The sequence below is a fragment of the Apium graveolens genome, chromosome 4 (assembly GCF_009905375.1).
Source record: "Apium graveolens cultivar Ventura chromosome 4, ASM990537v1, whole genome shotgun sequence".
In the NCBI taxonomy this organism is placed as follows: domain Eukaryota; kingdom Viridiplantae; phylum Streptophyta; class Magnoliopsida; order Apiales; family Apiaceae; genus Apium; species Apium graveolens.
In genome coordinates this window covers 34,886,899-34,903,351 of record NC_133650.1, presented here as the reverse complement: position 1 = coordinate 34,903,351, position 16,453 = coordinate 34,886,899, and the positions used below count along the sequence as shown (strand labels likewise).

General features: G+C 37.1%; 1 protein-coding gene across 1 annotated transcript; it reads left to right on the top strand.

The window, feature by feature from the left end:
- Positions 1–1,129: 1,129 nt before the first annotated feature.
- LOC141717938 (serine protease SPPA, chloroplastic-like) lies at positions 1,130–10,798 on the top strand. Its single transcript, XM_074520205.1, has 13 exons — positions 1,130–1,610; positions 1,833–2,016; positions 2,990–3,127; positions 3,987–4,157; positions 4,234–4,337; positions 4,906–4,973; positions 5,498–5,664; positions 6,662–6,731; positions 7,669–7,823; positions 8,485–8,590; positions 9,390–9,477; positions 9,553–9,696; positions 10,177–10,798. The coding sequence occupies exons 1-13, from the start codon at positions 1,254–1,256 to the stop codon at positions 10,405–10,407; spliced, it is 1,983 nt and encodes a 660-aa protein (XP_074376306.1). The 5' UTR covers positions 1,130–1,253; the 3' UTR covers positions 10,408–10,798.
- Positions 10,799–16,453: the final 5,655 nt, after the last annotated feature.

The following is a 16,453-nucleotide window of genomic DNA, read 5'->3' as shown; positions in this document are numbered from 1 at the left end:
CATCTACTGTCACAAAGCTATGCCAAGCAGTGGGAGTTCATTGGCCTTCTCACGAGCAGTTGCAGATGCCAGCCGCTCCTATTGATTCAGGGACTCTGAATGCGATGCAGGAGTGGACGGGGGGAGAGCCCGAGGAGCATGGGATGGGTTATCGTCTTCTAGGAGGACGTCCAGCAGCTGGTGCTACCATGTCTAGGCCAGGTCGTGATGAGGCAGGCTCTTCTAGAGCTCATGAGGGTGTTGGGATGGCTGATGCCCAGTATAGGAGGATGGACGCATACCTAAACAAATGAATCGGCGATCCTGTTATCACATGAAAATAATGGGTTTTCACGGGGATTGTTTTTTTGTTCAGGGTTAAAATATTAAGGATTGAATTTTCCTTATGTATTAAAATTACTTAATAATAATTATATGAATTGTCCATCCAAAATCTTCATTTTTACATGAATCGACCCAACTAAACTTGCTCCGCCCAGCGAATCTCTTCGCGCTCGTTATACATTATTCCAATTATTATAGTTTAGTATAGATTACGACACATACTTCCGGTCCATGATATCATTAGTCACATGACACAACTTTGGTGAAAAATTGTTAATCCACGGTATCATTACTCTTGGAACAAATATTTGGCGCCGATCAACAATTTTGTAATTCACTTTTCGTACTTCTAGCATTTATATATGTTAGTAATTAAAAAAAACACAATATTCCTATTTTGAATGTTACCTTGCGAGACTAAGATCATCTTCAACCCAACTTTAAATTTACACTTTTACATCAATTTAGTGTACACCAAAAATTATACCAAATTTGACGTCACACTAAATTTGTAGACTTTTTATATATTTTCATGTTGCCCTAATAATATTTTACTAAAACAAATTTATTTGATTTGTATTTCACAACTTTATTATTTTTAATTTTATTTTCATATTTTAAAAATAAAATAATATAAAAGATATACAAATGATGTAAAATTTAATATTAGTGAGTTAGAGTTGTATTTAAAAATAATATAATTTTCAAAATAATTTAGTAAAAAGATTAGTCCCAAATAGTGGAATGAGTTGGAGGAGTTATTCCCAAATACAACTCGTATGAATAAAAATTAGGGGTTGGCGCCACTGTGACCAAAGAATTATAGAAGGGGCGACGTGGGGTATCTTCAACTTCAACATTACGATTAATACATTATCGTCTTCATCGCCCCCGTCTTCCCATGTAAGTAATCTCTCCCTCTCTCTCTCATGTCGAAGCTCCTTTCAGCCACATGTCTCTTCTCCCACTCCTCAATTCCCAAGCAAGTAAGCCCATTTCGTCTCTCCCCAAAACCCCTTTTTACTAAAACCCCCTTTGTTGTTTGCGCCCTCAACTCATCGTCTGACACCAAAACTAATGATGAAGTATCTAATAATGGAACTATACCATCATCACTAGAGCCTCAAAATAATAACAATAAAAGTAATGATTATCCAAATGGAGAGTTTGAATATGAGAAACCCAGTTCTTGGATGAGCTTTGTTGTCAAGTTGAGAATGTTGTTTGCTTTGCCTTGGCAGCGTGTTAAGAAAGGTAGTGTCTTCACTATGAAACTCCGCGGTCAGGTATGTATATTCGATAATCGAATAACCTGCCCCCGACAAAAGAATAATCTTGTCCAATTAAATTAAATTTTATAACCTCATTGCCATTTATTTTTATATATCAATGTTTCATTCTAAGAAAAACACACACTTAACACATTTTATTGGTTCTTTATGTTAGTACTTCTTAGTAGCTCTAAAATTGTGAAATTGTTTACAAGTGTACATCTTTTATGTGTTCAGATAACTGATCAGCTCAAGAGCAGGTTTGCTTCGGGTTTATCTTTACCCCAAATTTGTGAAAACTTTACCAAGGCAGCATATGATCCTCGTGTATCTGGTATTTATCTGCATATTGAACCATTGGATTGTGGATGGGGTAAAATTGAAGAAATTCGTCGACATATTTTGGATTTCAAGAAATCAGGTGTAGTTATTCTGCTGGGCCTTATTGTTTAAGCGCATTTGTTAATATAGAAGACATTTATTTAGTATTTGCTTGGAGTGAAAGAAGTTTGTACTGTTTTATGTGTAGACATTTACGATTTTTGTTACTGCGTCCCTTACATAACTAGCTGTTTGAACTAAATCCCAAACCCATTAATAGAGTAAATGTTCCTTCTCCTTCCTCATTTTCTTTACCAAACTAATCATAGATATTTTTGCAGTCACTCATTCTTTTCTCTTATATCCCTTAATTTTGTTCACAATTTCACTTCCCTCCATTCTTTCTACCAAAATCTGTGGATGAAATGGGAGCTGGTATGAGACATGAATACGATCCATCCATTCTTTCGAAACTGGGAACTGGGCACTTACCTTTCTGCACTTTACGTTTTAAATAAAATTTAAGGCCTTATGTATACACATAGAAAGCTTTCCAATGGCGTGAGCAACATGCTTCTAAGTTATTCTTTTGATTTTGGGCTATATCTAATAATCTAAATCTTATCAAGATTGTATAACCTTTATGTCCACAGTCCATAGTGGGTAAAGATTCTTTACCCATTGTTAAGTTAGATTCTTTTCTCGTTGTTAAGTTTTCATGCTGAGTACTGAAACCCGTGTCCAATTCCTGAACCAAATCTAAGAATTTAATGTATTCAATTTTTTTTACTCTGATCCCTGGATCCATCTGAGTCCTACTGTCACACCATGAGTCAGGGTTGCATAGTGTGCCAGTTATTCTCTACATTTTTACCAATGGTAGTTCAAGTTATTAGAATGCCAAGTGTACAATTCAACAGTGTCGTGTCTTTCAAGTCGAAGCATGCTGGTTCTGATGTATGTTGATGTTATTATTGTCAGTTATGCTTATAAGATTCAGGCTTTTTTTCATGAATAATGCTATATGATTCCAGATTAAATTGTAAATTCATTGAATTTCAATTTTCTTATAGGAAAATTCATATTGTGTTATGTCCCTGCTTGTGGAGAAAAAGAGTATTATCTCGGGTGTGCTTGTGAAGAGCTATATGCCCCACCAAGTGCCTACTTTTCTTTATATGGTTTAAGTGTTCAAGCACAATTTCTTGGAGGTTACCATCTTACTCTTATTTGTGTTTGAGGCTTAGGCGGAATCCAGAATTATATCATATTGTTCTACTAATAAATTTGTGTTAAGATAATGCATATTATATGGGGTTGACTGTGTCATAAAGTTATACCATAGTTATACCTAGTATCAGATTTAGCTTTCTACTTATGTTGTTATGCTACCTTGGTTTTCACATGTTACACCAACAATTTCTTTTACATATTTTCACAATTCTTTCAGTGCCTTCTGTTAACTTAGAACACAAACGACTCTAGTTCGTTTTACAGTAATAAGATTTGATATTACTATATAGTTTAGCAACCAATTCCTGTGAATTATAAAGTATCAGATTTTATTCTGCAGTACCAATATTTTTTAGAAACTAAGAGATATCTATTCTTAAGACAAAATTTTGCTTAAACAATATATTATTCGTATGTTCAATACCTTAATTATGGTTTAGTAAAAAATTCGATGCCTATTGGCCATACATTATCCTCCCTTCCTAACCTAGGCACTAGTCCTTCCCTATCGTACCCAAATCCATGTATCACTTCTTAGTCTAGTGCGTCTATCAATTGAAGAAGTTCTATAGCAGTTGTCATCTCATGCAAATGCTTCTGATGTATGCATAGTTAATGCAGATTCTTGTTCAAGAGCATTGCCTTCACGTGACAGCCTGTACTCTGATGAACTATAATGTACCCATCAGTTTAGATAATTACCCAGTTAATATCTTGATCTGCACTAGACTCATTGTTAAATGTGCACGTGTTGTATTGCAAATGCATGGGCCTTAAAATTTAAGCTCATGATTCCTTTTTAACTGCAGCGGAGTGCCATCAAATTTCTTTTTGCAGGTGTTCTTGAAAAAGTTGGGATTGAGCCACAAGTGCAAAGGATCGGTAAATATAAGAGTGCTGGTGATCAGCTTACGCGAAAAAGTATTTCGGAACCGAATCGGGAGATGCTAACGGAATTGCTTGATAATATTAATGCGCATTGGTTAGACAACGTTTCTCTTATGAAAGGTAAGTTTGGTAATCATAGTCATTTGTTCTTTTGTTTTCTCTGTATTAAACTTGATGAATGTGATCCATTCTGCAGGGAAGAAACGAGAAGAAATTGAGAATTTCATCAGTGAAGGAATTTACCAAATTGATAGGCTAAAAGAAGAAGGCTGGATAACAGATATAAAATATGATGATGAGGTATGATAAGGCTCTTAACAGTTGCACAAATGCTATTTCCTTGTTTGAATGATCTCTAAAGGATTATTAGATGCCTTTTCATAGAAGATATAATAATGGAAATATTATTCACATGCTCCATCGTAATGAACTTTGATACTGTGTTTCTTGTAGTCCCTGTCTTTTTTGGTTCATTAAAACTCTAGAATATATATACCGCTCATGCAATTACATCTACAGGTCCCACTAATTATGCTCATAGTCCAAACAGATACCAAATTCTCGTTCATCTTCTCCTTTATAAGTGCTGCCTCCTCCATCAAAGATATATCCTTATATTTTTTTTTCATGTTTGTTCTCTTTTAGCTCATAGTAATTCCTTTCTTGGTAATACTATTTTCTTCATTTCTTCTTTTCTTGTAGTACTATAAATTTTTGTTCCATGTCAAGATCTCTAACCAACTTTAGGAATTAATAAATTTCTCTTGTTCACTTCCTACTTTTAATTTTAAACCTTTGCAAGTGTGTCAGACTGTCAGTTGTAATTTTTCTACTTAGATATGTAAATGGTATTGCCAAATTTTTTCAGGTTACTTCTATGCTGAAAGAAAGAATGGGACTTAAAGAGGACAAAAAGCTTCCAACAGTTGACTACAGGTTCTATTATTTTCTACCCTTATTCTTTATTCTTTTGTTCAGTCCGCAAGCATGTTTGTTTTTCTTTTATTTAGTTTCAAGAAATCATTATTGGCTTCTAGACTTTATTCCACAAACGTATAATGGTGCTACTTTTAGTTTGAACACAATTAACAATTTCCTCTCAAACTAGCTTATATTTTTTTGTGTTTATCCTACATACCATAAACCTGCTTCAAAAACCTCTACAAAATCCTTTCTTCACTACTTCGTTGTATAAATAAACACTAGTTTCTGTATATGATGGGACGGACCAAGTATGCAAGATTAAGGTTAAGTGCAAATTTCTGTTGGGATTCACGAAATTTGTCATACATTTTGTTGAAGAATTGTATATAAATACCCTTAAGATTAGAAGTTCTATTCCGTCGTCTTGTTCAATTTTTCACCGAATAGGTCTTGTGACTGTCTTCATTAATAAGTTGTATATCTTGGATCGCACTGTCTACTAATGGTTAATACTTTTATCTAAATCCCAACCACAGAAAGTACTCGCGAGTAAAGAGATGGACTCTCGGTTTATCAGGTGGAAAAGACCAAATTGCTATAATTAGAGCATCTGGAAGCATTAGTCGTGTACGTGGTAGATTTAGTTCACCCGGTTCAAGTATAATCGCTGAGCAATTCATTGAGAAGATTCGCAGTGTAAAAGGTATATATCACATTTTTACTTGCCGTAGGACAACACTGGGATGTTCTGCATCTTAATTATGGAAGAGGGCATAACATTCCAGTTATACATTCCCCGTAAAATGCCAAGTGTGGATTAATGTCATGAAAGCTGTAGTTACACTATTTTTTTGAAAGATAACATATCTCTGAAATCCTATATAAATTACATTGAATATGACCATTCAGTTATACTTTTAGGCATGCAATATTCTGTCATCATCAATCATTAAAAACTTTGAAATATATTTAGTAAGGCCACCATTTTGCATTCCTTTGACACATATTTGGTTTTGTGACTTCTCATACTCCTCTCTCTTAAATTACTGAATATACTTAAATTGATCATCCCCCTGCGCTTCATTTTCCGCTTTTCTCTTTTATGCTGAAAACAAAACTTATTAAAATTTCTTGGTCTTCAAACCTTGATGAACGTAAAATCAAAGCCTATTATTTTTATAGATGTGTTTGTTATTTAGGTGATCTGAGAGGTTTGGAGCGATTGTGCTCCATTGATGTCAGACCTAGGAGTGGTTTCTATCTGTTCAAATTTAGATTTTATTCTTTTTTACTTTGCTTAGATGTTTGGTGTATTCTGTCTGCATTCCGGTTTGTAGGTCCACGTATATTTTCCAATAATATTATTCTATTACGAAAAGATACAAAGCTATATGAAAACCTTAAATTGAGATTATTGCTAGATTTGTTACTCTTAGAAATATGTAGGTTTGATTTTTACTACTAGCATTAGCAACTAACTCATGCATCACGCATGCCAACATATACAAAGAAAAAAATGCATTTTAACACTCCCACATCCTTGATATATAGTTGTGTTGTAAATGATCTGTTAATACTTATGTCAATTAGGGTTCAAGTATGGAACACAATAAATTGTTCCTTCTTTATTTTTGTGTGGAAATCATTTAATCCTGTTCTACTTGATCATTCAATCCTATTTTACTTATGTGAAAAAACAGAGTCCAAAAGGTACAAGGCTGTTATAATCCGGATTGATAGTCCTGGAGGTGATGCACTGGCTTCTGATCTGTAAGTAAAATTTATGATTGCTCTTCCAAATTTAGGTAATTTTTATTACAATATGATATGAGATCCTGGAAAGGTTTTCCTCTTTAACACCTTAAGGTTTTAGGAGAGCTTGTTACTTAACATGGTCTCAATAAATTATTGCCCCAGAGATGCACATGGATTAATACTGATATTAGTAGCCACAAAATATAAAACTGTTTTACCAATTTATGGTCCTCCAAATAAAAGTGAAAATTAAAGAGAGGAACTATTTTGGTGTTGGGGGATTGAAACAAAACTATTATAATTCAAATGAGTTGGGGCAATCTTACCATAGAGAGTTTAATGATTTAGTGCCAAGAAATCTGACTCTATCTGCATCCGTTTGTTTTCATTTGTTACTTGTCGAGTTAGTATACGAAATCTGAGAGCTGTTTTCAGCTTAGTTAAATGTTAAATTAAACTGATCTGTGTTTAAATGTTACTCTAGTTTCTTTGATTATCTGTTCCCAGTCTATCTTGAAGTTGAGGATTGGTACTGAGCTATTCAATAATGGTTTAAAATGTAGTAACATGAGTAATATAAGATAAAAATAAATTTGTGTAAGATAGGGTAGATGAACCCCAATTAAAATATTCAGTTTCCTGTGAATATAGATGCTCTTCTTAACTCAAGAAACTCTTTCTTGAATGTTCTTTCCTCCCTTAATATGTTATCTGTGGATATAATTATTTGTTATACTAATTTTAATTTGCAAGTCTAAGACTTTAATATGTTAAACTGGAGCAAACCCCAAGGGGTTCGGTTCCGTGTTACGTCTAGTAGGGTGGTAACACCCAGTTCTCCTTTTCAGGTTCAAATCCCTTGTGAAGGTCATGAAAAAGAAACAAATAACTATAAATGCAAAAACTAGAGCGTGGCATATTAATTAGGGCATTTGGTGTTTATAATATGCAGAATGTGGAGGGAAATTAGACTTCTTGCTGCCTCTAAACCAGTAGTTGCATCAATGGCGGATGTTGCAGCTAGCGGAGGATACTATATGGCTATGGCAGCAGGGGCTATAGTTTCTGAGAATCTTACCTTGACAGGTTCAATTGGGGTTGTAACAGGTAGCTACAGTTATTATGGTAGTTTATAGGTTTTTTCTTAAATCAAGAAGATCAGAAATAATCAGTAAAGTAGCTGTAAATATGACATTCTTGGCAGGATTGCTAGAAATTTAGATTGAGAGATTAAATGATTAATCAGTTACCAACCGGAGGAAAAAATGAATGAATAAATTTACTGCTGTAGTTTGACAAAGAACCTGTTTGGGTAGGAGGATAAGCTGTCAAAACCCTGTAGTTTGACAAAGAACCTGTTTGGATAGGAGTATAAGCTGTCAAAACCCTTAATAAGTATATGTGAACTTGTATACGTGTTTGTTATCATGGAAACCCCTTATATCGTCTCTCGAAAGTAAAAAAAGAAAAAGCCACTTGAGAGATGCCTATCCTTCAGCCTCTTATAACTATGCAAGTCGAAGACTAGTCACACACCTACAGAGCATGATCATAAATGTCTGATTATCCAAACACCTACATTGCGTGATCATATTTCTCTGACTATTTTTTCTGACCTCTGCCTCGAAAATGTATATCATACTATTCAAACAATGAAATTGTATGTGCTACTAAAGTCATATAGCAAAGTCACAGTTTGTGCCTTTTGTAGCTTTGCAAGATTTTTTTTTTTTTTTTTGCTTAATTGATTTTGAATACCTGGTTGTAGGAAAGTTTAATTTGGGGAAATTATATGAGAGAATAGGCTTCAATAAGGATATCATATCACGGGGAAGATATGCAGAGCTTACTGCAGCTGATCAGAGACCATTCAGGTAAGATGCTTTTATTTATTTCAAGTAACACACATTCACCTACTCCAATATATAAGTGACACTCAAAATATTAGGGAAAAAATGAAGTAATTGATTATACGTAAAATATTGTATATTTAAATTGATTCATTTAGACATTAGGCCATTAGTTGATCCAACTTGATCTGAATATTTATCGTTGACCTTGGTTAAATCAGATTATTTACATATGAACAATAATATTACTGATAATATCCTATCTGATTAATAATAATTACATTGTCTTGGAAGTGATCTACATGTCTATAAAATAGTATGCAATATGTCCTTAATATTTAGATTAAACACGGAAATAAATGTATGATATGTTCCAAGTTTGAATCCTTCATATTATGCATCCTATAATATTAACTGTGTAAGATGAAACTGTGAATTACAATGAATAGTAGATATCTGTTTATCTGGATTAGCAACATAGTGGTTAACTTTTGAGGCTCAGTTATCCTCAATTTTTAAGAAATCATGTAGGATGTGACTACATAATATCATTTTAATCTTACGACGCAATTTGTTTTGTGACTGTCAGTAATGTTTTCTTATATAAAATATATCCATTTAGTGGTTTTCTTGTAACCATAAACTTCTTGAGTTGGTCATAAAATGGTATTAAAGCATATTAGTATAGGAGAGGTCTTGTGATCAAATTCTCCTACCCTCAATATTCATACAAGTTAATCTGAACACATTTATTAAGGTCCTTGGTGAGTTTCTGCCCCTCAGTGGCTTGTGCAGTTGACATGTATTCATATTTTGCTTCCAGACCAGATGAAGAAGAACTTTTTGCCAAGTCTGCTCAGAATGCATATTCACAATTTAGAGACAAGGCAGCTTTTTCAAGATCAATGACAGTACGGTACTATATTAGAATAACAACAGAATTTTGTACATCACATCAATCATTGAGTTCCAAACTTTCGTGGCAGGTAGATCAAATGGAGGAGGTTGCGCAAGGCAGGGTCTGGACTGGGAATGATGCCGCATCACGAGGTTTAGTTGATGCTATAGGTGGACTCTCACGAGCTGTTGCTATAGCAAAGAAGAAAGCAGATATACCAGAGAATAAACAGGTTGATAATTGTTAGTTTTTGAGTATAATATATATGGCTTACTTCTGTTATATTCTACATGGGAATGAAGTAATACTGTCATCATTGTGTTGGTGAGTTGGCCACATAAATTGTAAATTATGAAAACTCATGTGTCAGTTGTCAGAAATATGAAAAGATATATGAACTGAAGTAACATGCTGAGAAGTTCTGAAAGATCAATACTAGGGGGGAACCGAAATTTGTTCATTCCAGACTGTCTTCATTACTTATGGTGATGATGCAACAATTGTTATCGTGATAAAAAAGAAAATGGGCAGGAAAAGTGTAATGACCTTAGTTAGTAGTCCGACTGTTTCCATATCTAATCTTTAGAAAATTGCAACAGTTTAAACTTATGATTTATGAACAAAAAAATGCTACTGAAGTTGAAAAAGTTGCATTCTATATTGTCTGATGAACATGGAACTAATGATAAGACTCCTGCTTGAACTTGTCCAGGTTACTCTTGTTGAGCTCTCAAGACCTTCGTCGACCCTACCCGAACTTTTGAGTGGCATAGGAAGTTCTATAGTTGGAGTGGACCAAACATTAAGAGAATTACTACAAGGCTTGGCACTAGCTGATGGAGTCCAAGCCAGAATGGACGGAATCATGTTTCAGGGATCTGAAAATGCTTCGTATGGCAACGCTTTCATGACTCTTATTAAAGACTACTTGAGCTCTATATGATCTGGAGACTGGAGCTGTCAAAGTTCACAATGCCAGCTTGTCTTTTATGTCACTATTTGAGGACTGAGGTGTATTTCCAAATGAGTAGTGGAACTTCTTAATAGCAACATAGAAAGAAACAGATGAAGATTGGTGTCTGGATTCAGGTAAGGGTCAAGACTTCACTCATTATCCGAAGTTGACACAGTAGTTTGGGAGATTCTTCATATATACAAGCAAAGGGGTGAGTAGGATCTATGTATTAGGAAAAGATGAAGGGGATGGGCAAGTTTTTTTGCACTTTAAAAGATGTTGAATTGCAATTGAAATATATGATAATAATAATGTGCTCTTTGCAACCTACCAAATTAAAACAAGATACCTTTTCAATTAAAGATTCAGTCAACTTAAAGCTTGAGTAACATAGCTAATCGCATAAACCTACTCTTTAATTTTATTTTTTTAATTTGTGGCCCGGCTGGCAACTCTTTTTCTTGCTTTATTTGTTTCAGGGGAAATAGTTTTAATTGTTTCTCGTTGATTATTCGTGTCATTAATATTCAACTAAGAGGTAAAAACAATATTAATTGCAAATAGTTTTAATTGTTTCTCGTTGATATTCGTGTGATTAATATTCAACTGAGAGGTAAAAAACAATATTGTTATGAATTAAAAACTAATATATATAATTGCTGTATTTATTACTAAGGAACGTGAGCTCGAGGCCTTTAATGGCTGTTTTCGTGTTTCGTAGCTTAATTCTGCCTTTACGAAATGTTTACGTATCTCTGTGAATTAGAGAATCAAGCCAAAAAATGTAGTTCTGATCTGTGGGGTGAGACCCCTTATATAGATGTGGGAGTCCTTGAACTGGATTTGGTATTGGAGACTTGGTAGCCAAGTCTCAAAATTAGAATTGACTTTGGAGTTCTAAATAGTAGGAAACTGATTCCTTATCCTTCTAGGTCCCTTTGAGGCTAATTTTCAAGGATTTATGTCCTTATCGGAACTCTTTTCAATAGCTGATTTTTCCCTTATTAATTAATTACGAAATTAATTAATATTCAGGGTTTTTGGGCCTTCTTTGTTCCATCAGGCCTGATCTGGTCCATCAGGCCTGATCACTGTGTTAACCTTTTTGGTCTGAATGTCATACATCTCCTTATTGGACCTAGCAGCCCAAATCATGTATAATTAATGTAATATTTAATTGTACAATCAGGATTTATTTATCCCTATCATTTGCCCCCCAACTTTTGGGAAACCGTATAAGATTTCGCAAAAGTTAAGTTCGTTCTTCCCTTTCAGGGTACCGTTTTGCGTAAAATGTGGAGCGACCTACACGTTACAACGATTTGCCTTGTACGCGGCTTCAGGGTCGTTTAAAAACTTCCCCCCCTTTTTTTTTATTTTCTCACCTTCTCCCTATTTTTAGGGATTTTCTGGTATTTTTTCAGGAATTTTCCCTTTTTCCCGGGATTTTTCCAAATTTTCTGCAATTTTCCACAAATATTTTCAAATTTCCAGCCCTTTTTCGACCAGCATCCTAGTCGAAATTTCGACCTGGATCCTAGTCGAATTTTGGGCCAGCTTTGCAATCCTGGTCGAAGGACTTCGACTAGGATCCACGACCTGAATTTCGACCAGGATCCTAGTCGAACCTTCGACCTGGATCTAGGTCGAAAATTTGTCCTTGTTTTGATTCCTGGTCGTAAGGTTTCGACTAGGATTCACAACCTGGATTTCGACCAGGATCCTAGTCGAACCTTCGACCTGGATCTAGTTCGAATATTCTGTGCTTATTTGCTTCCTGGTCATTAGATTTCGACTAGGATTCACGACCTGGGCTTCGACCACGATCCTAGTCGATTCTTCGACCTGGATTTAAGTCTAGGTTTCTGTACCCCATACTTGAAAAATGTTGTACTTGATTCGACCTCGATCCTGGTCTTGGTTTCGACCTCAATCCAGTTTAATTATACCCGTTATTTTCAGGTTTCTGCTCGAAAGATTTCGAGCAGAATTCACGACTTGAAATTCGACCCGAATCCTGGTCTTTTATACCCGTTATTTTCGGGTGTCTGTTCGAAAGATTTCGAGCAGAATTTACGACTTGGATTTCGACCTCAATCCTGGTCTTTTTGGGCTTCCTTCTAATCCAATTTGGATTGGGCCTTTGTTTGGGCCTAATCTTCTTTTTGGGCCTTATATATATTTTTTAGGGCTTTGATTTGGGCTTTGTATTTTTCCAAATCCTAATTGGATTTGGGCCTTTTAATTCCTATTGGGCCTCTTATTAATCCGGGCTTAATATATCAAGAAACCCCTATTGGGCCTCTTATTAATCTGGGCTTAATATATCAAAATACCCTGTTTAGAATTCTCTAGAATTCTCGGGAATTTTATTTAATTTCTTTCGAATTCCCTTGGAATATTCTGGAATGTTCCATTTTCTGGGCTTTTTCATTTGGGCCTCTATCCTTACTGGGATTTTTTGTCCCTTCAACTTCACTTTTCCTCCTATTTAAAGGAGTGAGTAGAGTCTACTGCTCCTCACTTTCTCATTTCTAAATTCTTCTTCTATTAAGAATCTCAGAGCAATAACAGTTAGTCGGAGTATCTTAAGCCCCAAAGCCTTCAGTACTTCAGGTAAAATTTCTCCCTTTACTTCTTGTGCTTGTTTTTGCATAGTTTGCGCTTTTAAAATTATCTCTTTATGTGCCCTTTTTTCAGATGGATGATAAGAAAATGACCCGTTTGGCCAAGATGAATGTGGCTAGATAATCCAATGAATTCCCCATTCGATCAAGGTACACTTCCTTGATCGATATGATCAACACCCGCAGGGACGAGTACCCTTCTGATGCACATCTAGACGCGCACGACCATATCAGTGCCTTGCGGGATCCAAAGGAGCTGGAAAAGTTGAGTGGTTGTTTCAGAATCAAGGATCCTTTCAAGCTAATTCTTGCAGGTCCGGCCGACAGGGCCAGTCAGTGGAGGAAGGACGCACTATGCGTCTACAGGGATACTCTAAGGGCGGGTATCAGACTCCCCTTTCACCCCTTTATTCCTGTTCTGCTAGCTGATGTGGGCATCAGCCCTTGCCAACTCCCTCCTAACTCTTGGAGGTTGATTCTGTGCTATCTGTCGCAATGCGCCAAGCACAACGTCCCTACCTCTGTTGTTGTCTTCAGAAAGATTTTTCAGTTCAAGAATAGCCCTGACAAGAATCCGGGTTGGGTTTCTTTAAACCAGCGCCCAACCATTCCTCACATAATAAACGGGAAGTCCATCCCTGACAACAATTTGGGGTGGAAGGAAGATTTTCTGTTCGTCGTTTGGGAGGGTGGCGATTGGGGCACCCTATTTCGCTCGTCTTTTGGGCTAGCCGTAGATGGGAGCCCAAACGATATAATTTTTTCTGAGGAGGAGACCAGGGCTTTCAACCTCCTGACGCAAGATAATGGGACTTCCCATTCTTGGGATCTTATCAGGGAGACCGTTCTTGTAGAACGCGGCCTTTCTCCCGTCCATAAGAAGAGTACGCTTCCTTCCTTATTTAGTTGTTTTTATTTCCTCCATTTTCTACTTTGCTAATTCTCAACTTACTTATCTCATTTGTTGCAGTGGCTGAGAAAATTGAGGAGGCTACAAAGCCTAAAGACCTGGAGACGACCAGGATGAAGCGTGCCGGAAAGGTCTTTAAAGACCCGCGCCTTGGGGATCGCTTCCCGGAGTTCCTACTCTAAGCAATGGAACCAGGCGAAGAAGGCCCCAACCAAGTTTTACGTACCAAGCATAAACCAGGGTCTTATTTTCAACCTGCTTGGGGAATTCGGGGCAAGGATTCGATTGTCGGCAGCACAACGCTTTCCAAGGAATGGTCTAAGCATTCCATCTCCCCGGTTGACTATCAAGACTTTGTCCTTCAACAGGACTTGGAGGGGAACGAGCTTTTCGGAGCTCAGGCTTTGGCGACGGTACGTTTTTTTCCTTAACCTTTCATAGTTGCCTTTTTGATTTTCCCGTCTCTTACTTTTGCTGTATTTCTTGTAGGCGAACGACCATTTTCAAGGGGCGATTCACCAAGCCAAGGCATGGAAGGTTGGCCTGGAGGACGCGAACAAGAAGCTGGAGGAGGCCAACCAAAGAATAGAGGCCCTTGAAGCCAAACTTGCCTCATCTACTTCGGATTTGGAAACGGCCCGGGCTGAAAATGTTATCCTCAAGGCTCAAAAAGATAAAGCCTTTGACGGCTGGATGGACACTCAGGAGTTCAAAGATTTAATGGTGGAGCATGATGCCCTCCTTCATCCAGTCAGGTATAAGGAAGGTTGGGATGCCGCTGTGGAGGCCATTCAGGACGAATTTCCAGAAGTCTTCGAACAGTCCTCCTTCCCTTGCCCTGTGCGAGTTCCAGCACTTGGGGGTGTTACAGACAACTTGCTGATTTGATCAAGGACGGCCCATCGGGTAGTCAAGGCCAAAAGAGGAAGGAGCTCGAGTCCAGCTCTGAAGAGGAGGAAACTTCTTCTGAGGAGGAGCCTGAGCCCGTTATAAAGAAGGCCAGGGTAGAAGAGCCTCCAAAGGCAGCGCCTCATAAACCAGCGTCGCCTGCAGCATCCAAAGCATCCGAAGGTAGTTCCGAGGGAACCTCTGCGGGGACTTCCGAGGGGACGACTGAGACATCCGAGGGGACAACTGAGACATCCGAGGAGACTTCGGATAGTGGTTCCGAAGAATCCCAGCCTTCCAAGGCCTAAGTTTTTATGTATTTCTTCTTTATTAGACAATATTTGAATTTTGTTATTGACTTTTATTGTTTTCAGTTGTATTTTTCCCAAATATCGTCGTATTTTTCAAACTCAAGTTTATAACTTGGTTTTATCTTTCATAATGCAATTAATCTAACAGTCCAAGATTAAGTTGAAGGTTTTATACTATAACTTGGTATTCTGGATACCTTACATGAAATGGGTTCAACCCTGATAAAATCTAAACATATCTTCTATATAGAAAAATCCTAAGCAAGCAAAGCTTCAAGGTGCTATAAACCTACTTGTCATTCTGACAAGTGAGAATCGTACTTTAACTATTTTACACATAGTAAACCTTCAGGTTTTGTGCATGCCAAGTTCTCGGGACTTCAAAACCATCCATAGTCTCCAGCTTGTAGGTTCCTCTACCCTGAACGCTCTTGACTTTGTACGGCCCTTCCCAATTTGGGACAAGTTTCCCTTTCTGCCCTACACCAGAAGCTTCCACTTTCCTCAAAACTAAATCACCTTGTTTGAAGAATCTTTCTTTAACCCTTAGGTTGTAGTAGAACGAAGCTTTTTTCTGATATTCCACTATCTTCGCATGTGCCTCATCTCGTACTTCATCAATTAGATCCAGGGCTAACCTTTGTCCTTCTTCATTTTCCTCAGCATTGAAAACTTGAATCCTGGGGGAGGAATGTGATATCTCTACAGGAACAACTGCTTCTGCACCATATGCTAACATGAAGGGAGTTGCTCCAGTCGTGACTCTACAGGTAGTCCTATAGGCCCATAGTATGGGGAGTATTTCATCCATCCAGTTATTCCTTGACTTCTCGATCCTCTTCTTTAGTCCATCCAGGATTATTCGGTTTACCACTTCCGCTTGCCCATTGGCTTGCGGGTGGGCCACAAATGTGAATTGTAACTCGATTTCATTTTCCTCACAATACTTCTTGAATTCCTCGTTGTTGAACTGTGTTCCATTGTCAGTGACTAGGATGCGGGGAATTCCATACCGACACATAATACTTTCCCACAGGAATTGTGCAACTTCCTTAGTTGTGATCTTGGCCAAGGGTTTGGCTTCAATCCACTTGGTGAAATAATCAATGGCCACAATCAGAAACTTCCTTTGTGCCATGGCCATGGGGAAAGGCCCTAATATATCCATTCCCCACATAGCAAAGGGGATGGGCGAGTTGATAGAGGTCAGCATCTCGGGGGGTTGTCTAACAACTGGTGCGTGCTTCTAACAACGGTCACATTTTTTTACATATTCTTTGGCATCAGCCATCATTTCT